We start from the raw sequence: 16,474 nt of genomic DNA on the forward strand, positions 1-16,474 counted from the left end.
ACCTATTTCCTAAATATATACTTAAGTCAGGGTGGGTATACTCAAAATAGGCAAAGAATCGATCAGAAAGGGAACGGAAGGAAAGCTAAATGAAAATGGAACAGAAAGAAAAGGACAGTATGTGCATACAGTCTGCTCTCATTTCTGTAAAATATAACCTATATGTGCACAAACATAAACACACACACCATGGAAATCCTCCCTGTCTGGTTCATTTTTTAAAATTAAATCTGAGAGAGCTTTATCCCCCACCCTGATAGCATCAGTTTGTAACAGATCACTCTGTATTACTCCAAATAGCCTTTAAATCCATGAGAAGACGGACCTTGTCTTTTCAATGGCAAATAATACACACTCAAATATTTTTTTAAATTTTTTTTTTAAACATTTTTATTTATTTTTGAGACAGGGAGAGACAGAGCATGAACAGGGGAGGGTCAAAGAGAGGGAGACACAGAATCCGAAACAGGCTCCAGGCTCTGAGCTGTCAGCACAGAGCCCGACGCAGGGCTCAAACTCACGGACCGTGAGATCATGACCCAAGCCGAAGTCAGCCGCTTAACCGACTGAGCCACCCAGGCGCCCCTCAAATATTTTTTTAATGAATGAATGGACACATGAGTTTAGAATAAGCATGTGAGAAGGCAGTGGAAATTGTCCTGGCTGGAGCAGAGAGCAGGGCTGGGTAAGAAGGGACTGGAATCAGGGCAGGGATGACAGAGCCAGGCCAGGGACCAAAAAAAGCTGGAGAAGTCTGGCCGATGAGGTGGCGGGCAACCACAGTTCCGTTCTGCCTTGTGTTATGGTTATCCAACTTTCTTCTACTCCGCTTTACTAGACTGTGAGCTCTTGCAAGGTGAGACATGTCCCTCCCTGCTCAGTCTGCAACTCCTGCTGCCCAGCACAATGCCGGCACAGAGCAGGTGGCCAGCTGACAAAGCTCAGCAGAAGAATGCACTGCCGGTCTTAGAGTGGGTGGGATTTACTCACCATGCCCTTCCCTATCAACCACCTTAGTCTTCGTCATAAAAGCTAAAAAGCAAGCTGAGTCTAATGGAGTTGATATTAACCTTATCTTTATTTTTGGCTTGACTTGTCTAACTGGTTCCACTTCGTTGCACTGTTTACCTACTCAGCTGTGAAAGCCACAGCACTGGGCAACAACAGTGACCTTCTCGGCGGCTAGAGAAGGCCACGTGTTTTTTTCAAAGAGACTTTATGCTTAGAAAATAAGTAAGCAAATCAACTTCCAATTAGCTTTAGTCTTTAATGTGCCTAAAATAATTCCCAACAGGCCCTCCTGTCAAGGGACTGGCAAGAGGAAACAGCAGCAGGAGTCAGTATTTACCATGTGCGAGGCTCTGTACCACACTCTTCATGGACAACGCGACCCTGGACTCTTCTGAGAGCCCAATGGGCAGACACTCTTACCCCTTATTAAATGACTCGCCCAAGTCCAGGGCCACAAAGCAGCAGGGCTGGGGTCCACACGAACCCAATGCCAGTGCTCGTTCTCTTACTTACTGTTCTCAGTTGCCTCTCACAGGCCTACTGCAGTGGCTGGCAGACTACAGCCCACAGGCCACATTCAGCCTGCCACCTGCTTTCATAAATAAAATTTTACTGGAGCACAGCCACACTCACTCGTTTACATATTGTCTGTGGCTGCTTTCACACTGTAACAGCAGAGTTGAGACTCTATGGCCCACAAAGCCTAAAATATTTACTATCTGGTGCTTTATAGGAAAATGGTGTCAATCCCTGGTCTAGGAAACCTAAGCAGAGACGCTGTGGCTTCAAACACAGGACAGAGTGATGTCTACACAGATGAAAATATTTTTTATGGATCCCAGGATGAAATAATCAGCTGCCACGCTTAGGGTTTTACTTTTAAACAAACAAAAACAAAACAAAAAGAGCATCATTTCCTTGCTGCTTCATATTCCAAAACCAATCTCTTGAGAGCTACAAGGTTGCTGGGTAAAAAAAAAGATGTAAAAAATCAAATTTCATAGTCCTTGGCTCCCCACACTTTCAACATAAGCACAAGCCTTGGCCGGAACACCAGATGAAACTGACCCTCTACCCCCGCCCCCAGTGATGCAGGCAGCCATGCCATACTGGACCTGCACGCTGTGAGTGGGGAGCACTGGGGCACTTAACAGCCATTTTCAAAATGTGTTCTGAGAGTCAAGAAATGGGGACTCAAGTTAAAAATAGGTAGGACAGTGACTTGGCAAGTAAAAAGGTCCAGTTGAGGGTGACTCACAGCAAAGCATAGGATGGAGGAAAAGAAGCCAATTTTGACAAGATCAGGGAAGAAAACAGGTTTCCTCACATGGACTTAATTTGCTACTTAAGATTTAAGAGAGGCTAATTTTAATAACAACTAATAACAACAGGCACAGTGCTATGCATTTTGCATGCATGATCTCATTTAACCCACCCCAAATCCTGTGAAATAGGTTATCACTGTTCACATTTTACAGATGAGGAAACAGCCTCAGAAAGGTTAGTGTCCAAGGTCACAGTGCCAGGAAGTAGTGGATCTGGGATGTGAACTCACCTCCAAATGCAACAACCCAAGGTCTAACATTATGTAATATTGCATGTCAGAGGCACAATTAGTTGGAAAACCTGGGCAGACCACTGAGTTGGGAAGTATGTTCCTCAACCCATAATCGTAATTACACCTGCCACGTGCTCTTAGGACATTCCTCCCTAGATACTCTTTTCTTTCTCAGAGATAGAGCCAATAGCATTTGCTGAATTCACTGTCACGATTTTCAATCAAGAAGACAGCACTTCTAGACACAAGAATGATTTCTGTCAGATTTCGGATGGTTCTTAAACTAAAGCTTAACAGGACTTAATGTGAACCATACTCTGGCCTTGCTGTCACATGCCACACCAGGGACAGTCAGGAGCAGGGGTACAATGGAGCTGGAGCTCACCATGCATGTTTCTTCCCATCTTGGTGTTTAGTGACATACACCAGTAGTCTGAAATCAATCTTGAGGGAAATATTTACACCATAGAAATTAGCAAATGAATCAGCAAACAAATCAGGGCTTTCAGATTTTTTTTTTTTTTTTTTTTTTTTTTTTTGAGAGCGAGTTGTTAAAACATTTACCAGCATACCACTGGCTGGGCGATTTCCTGGTCGGAAGGCTCCCCAGACTCTAGAAAAGCTACTCAGTTGCACTCATCTTTCTGACAGTCCCATCATCTTCAGGTTTTATAGGGCACTTCACAGCTCCTTCTGGTTGTTTCATTTCAGACCCGCAAGGGCCCTGGGAGGCAGCTACAGTCACTCATAAAAGAGAAAAATGAGGCAGAGAGTGGGGAAGTGGTCTGCCCAAACATTACCCAGTGAATTGGTGATAGGGCAGCAATGAGAACCACTGGCTTTCAATCAACACTTTGACAGCACATTCGTCCATAACACATTTCATAGTTTGTACCTGTATATTCATTTCTGTACATATTTGATAAAATCTATTTCTGTACATTTTTTATAAAATCTGTCTCCCTCATGTGATTTTTAAGTTCCACAAAAGCAGGGACCTTATGCCAATCTGTTCACCAATGTCTCTTGTGTGAGTAACGCACTATGTGCCACATAGAAAGCACTCAATAAATATTTACTGAGAGAATGAATTAGTCAAAGTAGGAATGGCTGGGTATATGGTTCTCTTCCTGTAGCAGCACACTGCAAAATATCTGACTTCATACAAACAACAAAAAATGATGGTAAAACTAAAACAGTGATATCACCTTTTGCTGGGAAGTTGTTCAGCCTTCCACTCCTGCCTACATCCAGGATAAAGATATGCAGTCTGACTTTGCACAGGAGAAGGAGAAGGACTGAAGCACAATGGTTTGACAGAAATGCCTGCAAGCTGAAAGACGACTTTGTGGCATTAATCTTACAAATGAATGGAGCATGACAGAGGGATGGAGAATGCCTTGCAGTCAATATGGTAGATAGAGCAGAGTTGGAAGGAATCTTCCCCTACAGCTCCAAACACACAAAAGTGACATATTACAAAAATAATAAAGCAAGTCAAAAGCAAGAGGGAAATGCCTGAGTGCCTTAAATCAGAAAGACTTCAAGTCTATCAGCTGAATGGAAGCTGAGGCCAAAATGGCTCACAGGCCTGGATGATTCAGACGTGGACTTGAATGGTTCAGAACTGGTTTCTATCAGGTAGACTGTCGAGGCCACAGGCTCCTTATGGACAGTGTCACCCCACCCGCAGTCCCATGGACCAGCACTAGATGAACTCCACCCATCTGCTATGGCAAGGGGGGAAGGAAGCTCACCATCTCCTGTCAGCTGGGAAGTTAAAAACCATGTCTTCAAGAAATGAGAACCCCAAGCTCACACTGCATACAGATATGGGGTCTGAAGTGACATTATCCAGATGGTACAGGGGATACTCAAGACAAAAAGGAATACAGAAACAGTTTCCAGGAGCACCTGGGTGGCTCAGTCAGTTAAGCCTCCAACTTCCGCTCAGGTCATGATCTCACAGTTCGTGAGTTTGAGCCCCGTGTTGGGCTCTGTGCTGACAACTCAGTCCACTTTGGATTCTGTGTCTCCCTCTCTCTCTCTGCCCTTATTCTGCTCATGCTCTATCTCTCTTCCAAAAATAAATAAACATTAAAAAAAATTTTTTAGAAAGAAAGAGAGAAAGAAAGGAAGGAAGGAAGGAAGAAAGAAAAAAAAAAGAGAAAGAAAAAAGAGTTTTCAAACCAGTTAACCTGCCCTAGAGGGGGATCTTCACACCCAGACTCCCATGGATAAAACATCCTCTGAAGATGGCCTCACAATCAAAAATTATACATCACTAACGAGAAGAACTGCAAAAAGGAAAATCAACGGATACAATAAATCATTGGATAATTGGGGCAACCAAAGAAAACTGGCCTCAAGACTGACCATGCAATGCAGTCCTCAGAATACTAGGGGCAGGAGACATTCTGCAGTAAAGGAGGTTCTGGGACCAAATGAGCCTGGAGAACACATCATACACACCTACAAATCTCTTTCAGAGATTTAAAAACTCATTAACATGTTAAAGCTCTGACAGGTCCTTCACTTTCTTAACCTGGTTCCTGTGTTTTGCCACTGTCTCCTAAATGTATCAGACCTGAGAACTTTTTTTTTTTTACCTAAATACCTACAAACATCTCACAACACTGCCGTTTTACAGCACGTAGGTGGTAACCTAGAGAAGAAAGTCATTACCCCCTAAGCTTTCCATTTCCAGCCTCATCTCCCACTACCTCCCCCAAAGACCCTAGACTCTCACCACACAGGTTACTTTTCCCCCAAGAAGAACAAAGCATTCCAAACTTCCACATTTGTATTCCTGTAATCCCTTCAATCTGAATGGCTTCCTAAAATCCCACTCTTATTCTCCGAGTTTTACCTCCAATATTGTCTTTTTTATGATGTTTTCCACACCTAACAATGTGGAATAAAACACTCCAGGGTGCTTTCCTTGAACTCTGATTTCAGGCAACGACTTCTCTCAGCCACATAAGGATACATGTTTTGTATCCAGACTGCAAGCTCTTAAACAGTCCTAAGTGTCACTCACCTCTGTCTCCCTGTCGGGGTAGACAGGCATTAATAAACAGCAGGAGCATGGGAGGCAGACACAGCTTCAAATCACAAAGCTATTTTTTTAAAGTTTATTTATTTATTGTGAAAGAGAGAGAAAGAAGCAGAAAGAGAGGGAGAGTCAGAGAATCCCAGGCAGGCTCCACACTGTCAGTGTAGAGCCTGATGCAGGGCTCAAGCCCACAAACCATGAGATCGTGATCTGAGCCAAAATCAAGAGTCAGACACTCAACTGACTGAGCCACCCAGGCGCCTCTCAAATCACAAGACTATTTATTGTTAACATGCCTTAGTTTCCTCCTCTGCAAAATGGAGACAATAGTCTCTGCCTTGGGAGTTAGTGGGAGAAGCAGATATGATGTGCTGAACATTATGCCGGGCAAAAGAAGTCACAAGCAAAGCATACATTCACCAGCATTCCATTTATATAAAGTTCAAAAACTGGCAAAACTGATCCATGAGAAGTCAAAATAGTAGTTATGTTTCTTGGGGTGGGGGGCAGTGTTTCCTGATCTGCATGCTAGTTAGGTGGGTATTTCACTTTTGTAAAAAGTTGAGCTGTGTGCTTCTTATTTGGTCATGTCTCTGTGAACTTACTTCAATACAAATGTCGCTTTGAAAAAAAAAATAATGCGTGAAATGCACCTGGAGAACAGTGGGCAGTCAAGGTAGATTTGGGACCATAGTGCTGTGGTATTCTGCTCATAGGTGTTCACTGAATTGCACTTTCCAAAGGAGAACAGTAAAAGGAGTAATGCCAGCACCAGGCCAGATGGTTGCATGCAGGCTGAGAAGCTGGCAACTCTTAACTGTTGACCTCATAGTAAGGCGGGGGCGGGGCAAGGGGGGCTTCCAACAGCTCAGGCTCAGCAGCAGGATGCACCTGCTCAATCACTGGATAATATCTGGGCAGCAAGCATTCAAGTCCAACTTACTGGCCAAGGAGCTCCAGCCTGCATCCTCCACCTCACTGGCTGGAGAGGCTAGGTGTTCAGGCAGGAGCACGTGCAACAGCAATGATCCTGGGAGACATGGGCCCAAACACTTTCAGAAGATACCAGAATTTGGCTTCTGATCAGTTTTAGGACACAACAGCACATTAAATATGTGATCGCATGGAGAGAACCTAAGCTATAGTTCTCATAATACATACTTGACACTAATTCTTTAAGAGGCCTAACCAATTTCTTCCTGACCTGTATCTAAACTGTGGGCCATTTCCCTGAAAACTCCACTAGTGTTCCTTAAGAAGGCACTGGAATTCTTGAGAAGTAGAAATGTATTTACCAGCTAAGAAAGCAAAGATTCAGAAAAGTCCACTAACCAGCAATTTGGTGGAAAACTGCGCTAGAACTCGAAAGTCATCTCTCTTCTCCTTAGAGTGGGTCTGTCCTGGAAGGTTGCTTACCTGGGTCACAGAAGCTGCCCATGGTGACAGCCAAACTCTGGGTCTCAACGGGGAATACAATAAACGGACTATCTGCTCACAGGCTTAGCTCTGACCCCTGACACCTCCATGTAGAAGCAACAGGTGACTGTGCGGGGCGTACTCCTGGGTGCCTTCACGCTATCTTGGTGGGGAGTCGGGGGGAGGGAGGGAGGTGGGAGGGGTTCTACCTAAAGAACTTGTGATTTTGTAACTCCTACCAGATCCTTTTGTCTTCCCTCAAATAACAGGAATTTCCAAAACTACATGAAGGAAAAACAGGAGAGAAAATGGCAAAGATCCATGTATCCTCTGACCTCTCTCGTTCTCACATTTGTCCCTCTTCTCTGGAAAAATATGAAAATTATTCCTATAACCTTGGCTGGCTCAGGGCAGTGTCCAGCTCCAGTCTGCCTTTTCATTCCCTCAGGGAGTGTCTGCTTAGCACCTCCACAGTGCCTCTGGTGGCTCTGTGACACAGAGATGGCTGAGGTAGCCCCGCAGCCCTCAAGGAGTTTGAGGCTAGAGGAGGAGAAAGGCATGAGCAGGCACAAGTGATGTAGGAGGAGGAATGGTATGTGAGCCCTAGGAGAAGGCCAGAGAGGGCCAAGGGGCCTGGGAATGCCTGGAAGCAAGAGGCAACTCCATTCTCAGCCCCTGCTACGTACCAAGCTCCAGATCACACAACCACCCAGACCATTATGGGTCCTGGGAAGAGCCTCCCCTTGAGAAAGGCCCCAGTCCACAGTGAGCAGCAGCAGCAGTAGTAGCAGGAGTAACAGTATAGCAGCAATAATAATAGCAGCAATAATCATATCTTACAAGAATGAACACTTCCTGTGGGCTGAGAACTTTTCACGTGGCATCTGATTTCATTCTCAGAACAACTCTAGAAGATACTATACTATCATTACCCCCTCTTATAGGTGAGAAGACTAAGACATAGAGAAGATCTTTTACTCATTCCTCCAACAAAATGTTTTTGTTTATGTGTCTACCGTGAACCCGATACTACACTGGCAGTGACCATAAGACAGAAAATCCGTGCCTGTAAATGGTACATACATCCTGGTGGGAGGCAGATAACTTGCCCGAAGTCACTCAGCTTGTTAGAGCCATGGCAGCAGGATTGGAACCCAGCCACTCTGACTGCAAAACCTGTACTTTCAAACTCCCGACAAGCAAACTGACCAGATTTAGCCACAGTCCCTTATAATCATCATTATTAAAACACCACATTCACCCTATTTTAAGATACATAGTTTTTTTGCATTTTAATATTTGAAATCCGGCTGCCTTTTTTAATATATGCTGAAAGAACCCTGTGGGCTGTAGGCAAAGAAGTCATAATATAGCTGATTTGCTGTTCAAGCACGGATTCAGCTGAATACAGGTTATTTCGTTACTAGTGCAATTCAGTTTTCTGCAAGTGTTAACATTAAACACAGTTGAATTTTAGCTTAAATTAAGATCCCTGATAATATTTCAAATATATTCCAATAAGTTCACTATAATTTGATATTGAAAGAAAAAGTTATTGCACATGCAAGACATTGCATATTATGAAAAGTAACTAAAGGAAGTAGAAATCACCAAATTTCCTGGAGATCACAGAATTTTCAAAGCCTAAAGAGCTCACATTCAAACAACAAACATCTAATTGTCAAAACTTCCAGCTATTTAACTTCTAACAATATGTAATCAATTAAGGTAAAATGAAACTATGGGTTTCACCAAAGAGAAATCTCAGGCCAAATCTCACTGCTCTATGATAAGCCTCAAAATTATACTGTCAACCTTGGGAGTGCCTGGCTGGCTCAGTCGGTGGAGTGTGCAACTCCTGACATTGGGGTAGTGAGTTCAAGGCCTATGTTGGGTAGAAAGATTACTTAAAAATAAAACATAAAAAATAAATAAATAAACTGCCAGCCTAAAATGTACCAAATGGGGGCACCTGGGTGGCTCAGTCAGTTAAGCTTCCGTCTCTTGATTTTGGCTCAGGTCATGATTTCACTGTTCATGAGTCCGAGCCCAGCGTCGGCGGGGACAGTGTAGAGCCTGCTTAGGATTCTCTCTCTGCCCCTTCCCTGCTCATGCATGCGATCTCTCTCTCTCTCTCCCTCTCTCTCAAAATAAATAAACAAACATTTAAAAAAATAAAAATAAAAGGTACCAAAGGGATCAAGATCATCAGCAATCCACTTTATGAAAAGCAGCACATAACTCTGAAGTTACATATAACTTCTGAGAACCAAATATAATACACAACTTCATTAATGTGAAAAATAGCCATACTCCAAACTCTAATACACAGAACAAGCAACTCATCATATGTAAGCATATGAATGAATGAGAGCCACTGCAGACAGTGTTTTAAGTATGTAGATTTAATGCCATGCTTCTTTGCTTCTGGAAAGATACATTTAACTCCATGGCTTATTTTACCATTATCAGTGGCAAAACTGATACCATTACCATTGTCAATGGTCCTCAAAACAAAGGACTATGCTGATTACACTGATAGCCACCATTTATGTACCTGTCAAACAATATACTTGATTTTTTTTTTTATCTGTGATCCTCATAACTCTATAAGGGAGGTACTCTTACTATTCCCATTTTACATGTAAGGAAATTAAAGTTCAAAGAGACCAGTGACTTCTGAAAATCACAGAGCCAGTAAGCATCAAGTCGAACACGGAACCAGGTATGCCTGAGTCCAAAGCCCAAGTGGGTCCAGGGCACTAAAAAGCCTGGCCCCACTGACAACCCACCTCTACCACCACCCTGGCACTTAACAAGGATAGATAAGCTCTCACCTGAAGAAAGCTTACTATGATCTAGAGCAGGATGGATGGGCCAGCAGGAGCTAAAGTGGCAGGGTACCCCCCCTCTCAAGCCAAATACTCCCAGGTTGATTCAAATCCTGCTGCTTATATGGCTATTTAAATTTTCTCAGACTATACCTAAGGATATACGCAAGCAGAGCCCAAACTAACCAACTGCACCGACAACCACATGGTCAGTCAACTGACTAGTTCATTCCATCAAATTGTGCCAATTGAGTAGTACAATCCAGAGAAGGCGTTAAACAGGCTTGGCAAGAAGTCTTTGCTGCTGAGGCTGGGGCGAAAGGTGCTCACCGGCTGGCCAGAGGCATTCTTTACGCTGAAGGTGATATTTTACATCAGTTAATGGAAACAGAAGCCTCACTGAGCCTAAGGGAGAGTCCAGCTTGTTGTGCCTTCTGGAAATCTCTCTGAAGTCTTCAGGCAGCCCATGGATTCAGTAAACAACTGCTTTTCTTCTTGATCTAACTTTTGCAGGACAACAGGCTGGGGCTTATGATTCCACCCCATTCTCTGGACACATGCCCCTTGGATACTCATCTCCAGTGTAAAATCCTTTGCAAGAACTTTTCCTTAAATATTTTCCTCAGAAAAGGATTTCAAGCTTGGATACTATGAATGGACTAAGACAATCCAAGAAACATTTACTGAGCATCTCTGAGGATGCAGAGGAGAACAAGATGTGGTTGCTACCATCTGGAAACTTACAGTTGAATGAAGGAGGTAAGATGGGCTCAGAACTAATTACAATTAAAAGCAGAACAAGGTGAGTGTTATCCAGGAACACAGAAGAGAAAGGAATTAATTCCAGATGCATGGTCCATAATAAAATCAGCTAACAGTGAATGAGCACCTACTAGGTCCCAGGTATGACACCAGACATTTTACACACCCTATCCCATTTAATCCCCACAATCACCCTGTGGAATATGCTCTATTACTACACTCACTCTCTATGTGAGTAAACAGATGGAGAAGCAAAGTATCTCACCCAAGGTCACCAACTAGTTTGTAAATACTAGCAATGAGATTTGGACCCTACTGGTCAACACCAAAGCTCACGTTATTTTCAGTACAGTAGACTACATCTCCTGCAGTAAAGTTCTTCCTGGTAGAAATAGAATGGGAACTGGTTTGGAATTCACCCAGATGAAGACGGAAGGGGAGAATAGTCCAAGCAGAGGGTCAGTGAGAGAGAAGGCCTAGAGGTAGAATAGATCCGCAGTCACGGTGCAGCTAAATCTGTGGGCAGAAGTCAAGCCTGCAGCACAAAGGAAGTGGTGCATGGTCGGTGAGTTAGGGAACTAGGTATCAAGAGACTTGGGGTCTAGTTTTGCAATGGCCACTGACTGCATGGCCCCCAGCAGATCCTATTCCCTCTCTGGGCCTCAGTTTCCTCATCAGTAAAAGTTTCAATCCCCCATTAGATGTTCCCCAAAGGCCTGCCCTGGCGTAAATGCTCAATGATGCTCCCAAGAAGCCAGGTGGGACAGTGGTTAAGACCAGGTGACTGGGAGACCCCAACTCTGCAGTGACCAGCTGAGTGAACTCAGACAAGCTAATTAATTCCTCCAAGTTAATCTTCCTCATCTGTAATGTGGGGGCTATAGCAATGCCTGCTTCATAGGTTGTAGTGAAGGCTGAGAGAAGTACAGAGAATAAGGCGCTTAGCAGAGTGCGTAGGAAACTCTAAACATCAAGTTAATGGAGGTAGATTTGTCACCATCATCATCACCACTGTTATTTCTTTCTCAAAGGGTCCAGACACCAAAGGTAGTAGTCATGGGCCAGAAGGCCCTTTTCTAATTATTTAAAAGGACAAAAAATAAGATCCTTTTTTTTCCACTGAAGAAGAAAAAAATATCTCACCAAACCACAACTCCCTCCCACAACCGCCTCATGCATGAGGCTCCTGTTTCACCAAAGGCCCATGCCATACCTTCTCCTCTGAAGAAACGGTCAGCTTGTCACTGGATATCAAGCTGCACACCTGGTCCAGACTGAGGCTAAGAAATTCTTCCCCCAGCATCACCTCTGGAAAGTGCTGCTCTGTTCCAAAAAAAAAAACAAAAAACAAAAAACAAAAAAACAAAACACACACACCACACACACACACACAAAAAAAAAAACAAAACAGAAGTTCAGAAAACAAAGTTACAACACTCTTCCTGCCCTTCCATGAACCACGGCCATGGCAATCTGTGAAATTCAGAGTTGGAGTCCTGGGGACTCTGGGGGTGGGCATGAGGAATAAGGACACACAAAGAAAGACAGTACATCCTGGCTGAAGGGAAACTAGCCTCTTAATGTGGCAGCAAAGACATCCCTCTGTATGATCCTCCCTCCCAAACATTGCCATAGATGAAAATGGGGCAGAGAGACGTTAGGTTATATTTTCTTCCATGCTCCATGAGATTAATAATGGCGTTGCAGAAAAGCTTCACTGGGACCTGCCTACTTAATTGAGCTCATTTGCCCTCAAGGCGCAAGCTGGCAGATTTGCACACTGTGCCCCCTGCAGCTCAGCCAAACAAAAGTGGGTCAGAACTGCTGTGTGGCTGGAAGTCTCTGGAGGTTCTGGTACGAAGTCAACATTTCAAGGCTGGCAGAAGGCATCATCCTTCATGTCCCAAGTCAAGCCTACTACAGTCTCTGATTCACAAGGAGGCCTGACTCAGCATTTGTCCTGACATGTTGCCCCCCACCACCAGGAGGAACAGTCTGTGACAGGTGGGCCAGTGGAGACCATTAAGATAGAGGAGAATTTGGGAACAGCTAGAATAAGACAAAACACACAGGCCAGATGTCCATGCAGGGAAAATGCCAAGGACAATTCCTACCCTGAGATTTGCCCAGGCCACCATCCTGCTATTAGAGAGACAGTAAAATGTCAGCATAAGAGTGTGCACTTCAGAAGGAAGGAACCTAGATTTGAATTCTGACTTTTCCATTTGCAAACTGTGTTCCTGAGCCAACAGCATCACCATCCTAGGTCTCACTATCCCTCTGTAGAATGGGGACACGACAGCTTGTTTTGCCTCCCTCCTGTGCTGTGATGGGAAAGGAAGTGTCAAAGTATTTTTGCAAGCTCTGCCAAGGTAAAGTGGCCCATGAGCTGACAATTCCTGGTGCAGCAGGTTCTGGAATTGGGCCCTTTGGCAATTGCCCCAGGCTGGCCTCCATTCTCAGTCCTCTAGGGGTTCTACCCCATTGCCCCAAGGAGTATCTGCACTCCCTGCCCTCTGGGCTCCAGGCCTCCCCTCTTCTTTCTCTGCTGGCCTCTCTCTAGCCTTGTAGCTTCTTGGATAAATCTATATGGCCATACCTCCCTGTTCCCATAGAGGGCTACCCACCCTTGGTTTGGCTAGCCCCTCTAGTGAGGTTCAGAGTCCCTCCATCCCTGGGAAGCAACCCTGCTGCAGCCATATAATGAAAAGGAAATCAGAGCATGCTAAGCTCTGTTCTTACATTCATCACCTTCTCAAAAGCAAACAAAGAAGGGGCACCTGAGTGGTGCAGTCAGTTAAGCATCCAACTCTTGATTTCAGCTCACGTCACAGTCTCAAGGTTCGTGGATTTGAGCCCTGCATGGGGCTCCATGCTGACAGTGCAGAGCCTTCTTGGGACTCTCTCTTTCTCTCTCTTTCTCCCTCTCTCTCTCCCCTTCCTGAGCACTCTCTGTCAAAATAAATAAACTTAAAAAAAATGTTTTTAAGCCAAACAAGGAAGATTTACATCATTTCTTACAAAAATCATTTTAAACTTTAAGTTGAAATACTTTCGGACCCAAAGAATTCCCACATACCCTTCATCCAGAGCCTCCAAATGTCCATATTTTACTCTCAGACATCCAGTTATAAACCATCTTGTCTATCTTTCACTGGACAAAGTGGCTCCCCACTTGTTCCCTACCAGCCTAATGTATCACTGAGCCTATAGTTAAAGCTCGTCCATCATGAAGCTCAGGAATGTTTGGACATGACAAAATAAATTTAAAAGGCAGATCCTTTACGAAGAGAAGCAAATGCCATAAAGTGAGAAGAATCTTGTCTTCCTTCTCCATATGTCAACAGGAAACAGCCTTTAGTTAAAGCTTAGATTTTAGGTTAGACATTCAAAAGACTTCCCTAACTGTGGGAATATTTAAGACTACATGGCACTATTTTTAAAGCATTCATTCCTCAAGATTTTTAAATAAAAGCAAGTGAACAATCTCCTTTGGATGGTGGGAATTAGTTCTTGGCCTTGAGGCCTGAGAAAGCAACAGGATTCTCCCTACAGGCCCTTTCTGATCCAAGAAGTCTTTGGACCAGAGACCTCCATCTGTTGGCTACAGCAAGAAATAGTGGAGAGAAAAAGCAGTCACCACACTAAAATAAAATGCAGGACATCTAGACTCTGTGGACCAGCCAAGGCTGAGCTCAGCAGGAGAGTTCAGGCAAACCAGCACCACGTCCCTGTGGCCCAGAGCCACACACAGCCTTTCTACCTTTATCTTTGGCTGACCAAAACCCTGACATTTGGAGGAGAGAAAAGAAGAAAGAGAACAGGAGGAGGTAAGAAGTTAAAATCTGGGGTGTGAAAAGTACTTCCTCGTAGCTCATAAAGCCAAAAGTAGATGGGCCTGCATTTTGAAAAGGAAGAAGATGAAGTGCAGCGATGTGTATTCTAGGTGGCTTGGTGAACAATGCAGAAATTCTCAAAGATCAATCAAGGCAGCAAACAGCCCCCACACTTCCCATCTGTCACCCTCTGGGGCACTGCAGAATTTGAATCTAGGTCCCTTCATTCTGAAGTGGGCTGCTGCTTGGCCCATCTGGAACCTCCCACTGAAACCCCTCCAGAAATCCTCCCACCAGAAGCAGCAGCTGGTAGGGAGTGGGCAGCTGGTAGGGAGAGGGTAGCAGCTTCCCCACCCAAGGCTGGGACCCTGGGACCCAGGAGACTTGCAGGGCATGAGCAGGAAAACACAGAGAAAGGAAGCAAAGAGGGAAACTTCTTCCCTTCCCCTTCTGTCTAAGGAGATAGGGTTGAGTCCCCAGAGCCTGGGGATCAAACCCCCCCCCCTTTCTGTTAGCAACACACAAGAAACCATAAGATAGAACAGCAGGAACAGGGTGTTCTGTCCAACTTGACTTCCTGGGAGACAGAAGCTCCCAGCAGACTTTGTATTCAAATCAGCCTTCTCCCCAGCTGCTTCCCAGAAAGAAACACCTCTGCTCCCAGAAGGTACCTCCTATGAGAATCTTCTACCTTTAACACTTGTTTGTTTGTGGATTCTTTGTTTGCTTTGCCTTGCTGTATTAAAGGAGAACATAGTCAAGAATCTTGGCTAAGAATGAAAAGGCCTGGGTATAAGTCCTAACTCCACCTCTTATTATCACTTCTTTCTAGGCTTTTGCTTCATCATCCATTAAATGGGACTATAATAGCTGACTTACGTCTCAAGGTTGTTTTGAAGCTAGGAGACGATAATATGGTTATTAATATGGTTAATAATTCTTAACCATCCATTTTGAGCTGAATGATGAACATTATATCAGCCCACATTTCTACTTCGCAAAGTCCAGTTCTGTGGGCAGCTCTGCTCTCCAACAGAGAAGCTTTTCCTCCATTATCAGAGATATCCCTTGGGACTGCAGGTCCTGTCTGTGAACCGCCAAAGGCCTTAGAGACCCACTTTAATTCCATCAAGTTCAACAAACTTTCTATTGATATGTTATTCAATTTCTTTAAGCCTACAGTTTTCTCATCTTTTAAATGGGGCTAATAATACTACCTATCTCACAAAGGTATATGGGCATTAAATAAGCAAATATAGGTAACTCACAATGACTGAAATCCTTGCAAGTGCTCCATAGCTGTTAATGTATAATGTGCCAGATGCAGTGTTTCTTCAGAAATGAAGAAAGCGGGGGCGCCTGGGTGGCTCAGTCGGTTAAGCGTCCGACTTCGGCTCAGGTCATGATCTCACCGTCCGTGAGTTCGAGCCCCACATCAGGCTCTGTGCTGACAGCTCAGGGCCTGGAGCCTGCTTCAGATTCTGTGTCTCCCTCTCTCTCTGACCCTCCCCCATTCATGCTTTGTCTCTCTCTGTCTCAAAAATAAATAAACATTAAAAAAAATTTTTTTTAAAAAATGAAGAAAGCGGAGCCGATGCCTACAAGGAGCCTACTGGCTTCTAAGAGGGGTAAGACAAGACATCAGTAACTCCAACCCCAAGTCCATATGGCCATGACTGGGAGAAGCACTCGAAATACAAATAACAGCATGGAAGCAGGAAAATTCAGACCATGTGTAGACAACAGCAATAGCTCAGGCTAGCTAGAGCCGAGGCTAAATCTTCACTCATCTAACACATGTTTACAGAACAAGTACAAAGTATGAAAAACTGTGCCAGACTCCAGGAGATGCAGTAGAGAGGCAGTCAGGCTAGAACTTGGGGGACAGGTGGGGTATGCAGGGAGTGTGGGCTAGCCCCTTGAAGGTGAACTCTCCAATAATCAACTCTAACTCTTCTAGTCTTTTTGCTTATGCTTCTTTAAAGAGAAATGGAAACAGAGAGGG

At 44.2% G+C, this 16,474-nt stretch overlaps 1 protein-coding gene across 10 annotated transcripts in view; it reads right to left on the reverse strand.

The window, feature by feature from the left end:
* The window catches only part of KLHL3 (kelch like family member 3), a 280,869-nt gene that overhangs the window by 41,584 nt on the left and 222,811 nt on the right, over positions 1-16,474 (reverse strand). For 9 of the 10 annotated variants that reach the window (XM_042936010.1, XM_042936006.1, XM_042936026.1 and 6 more), the window contains one exon: positions 11,847-11,956. In XM_042936010.1, coding sequence (XP_042791944.1) covers positions 11,847-11,956 — 110 coding nt within the window. The remainder of the gene's footprint in view (positions 1-11,846; positions 11,957-16,474) is intronic. The other variant, XM_042936063.1, reaches the window with a different exon arrangement.

The sequence above is a fragment of the Panthera leo genome, chromosome A1, assembly GCF_018350215.1.
Source record: "Panthera leo isolate Ple1 chromosome A1, P.leo_Ple1_pat1.1, whole genome shotgun sequence".
NCBI lineage: Eukaryota > Metazoa > Chordata > Mammalia > Carnivora > Felidae > Panthera > Panthera leo.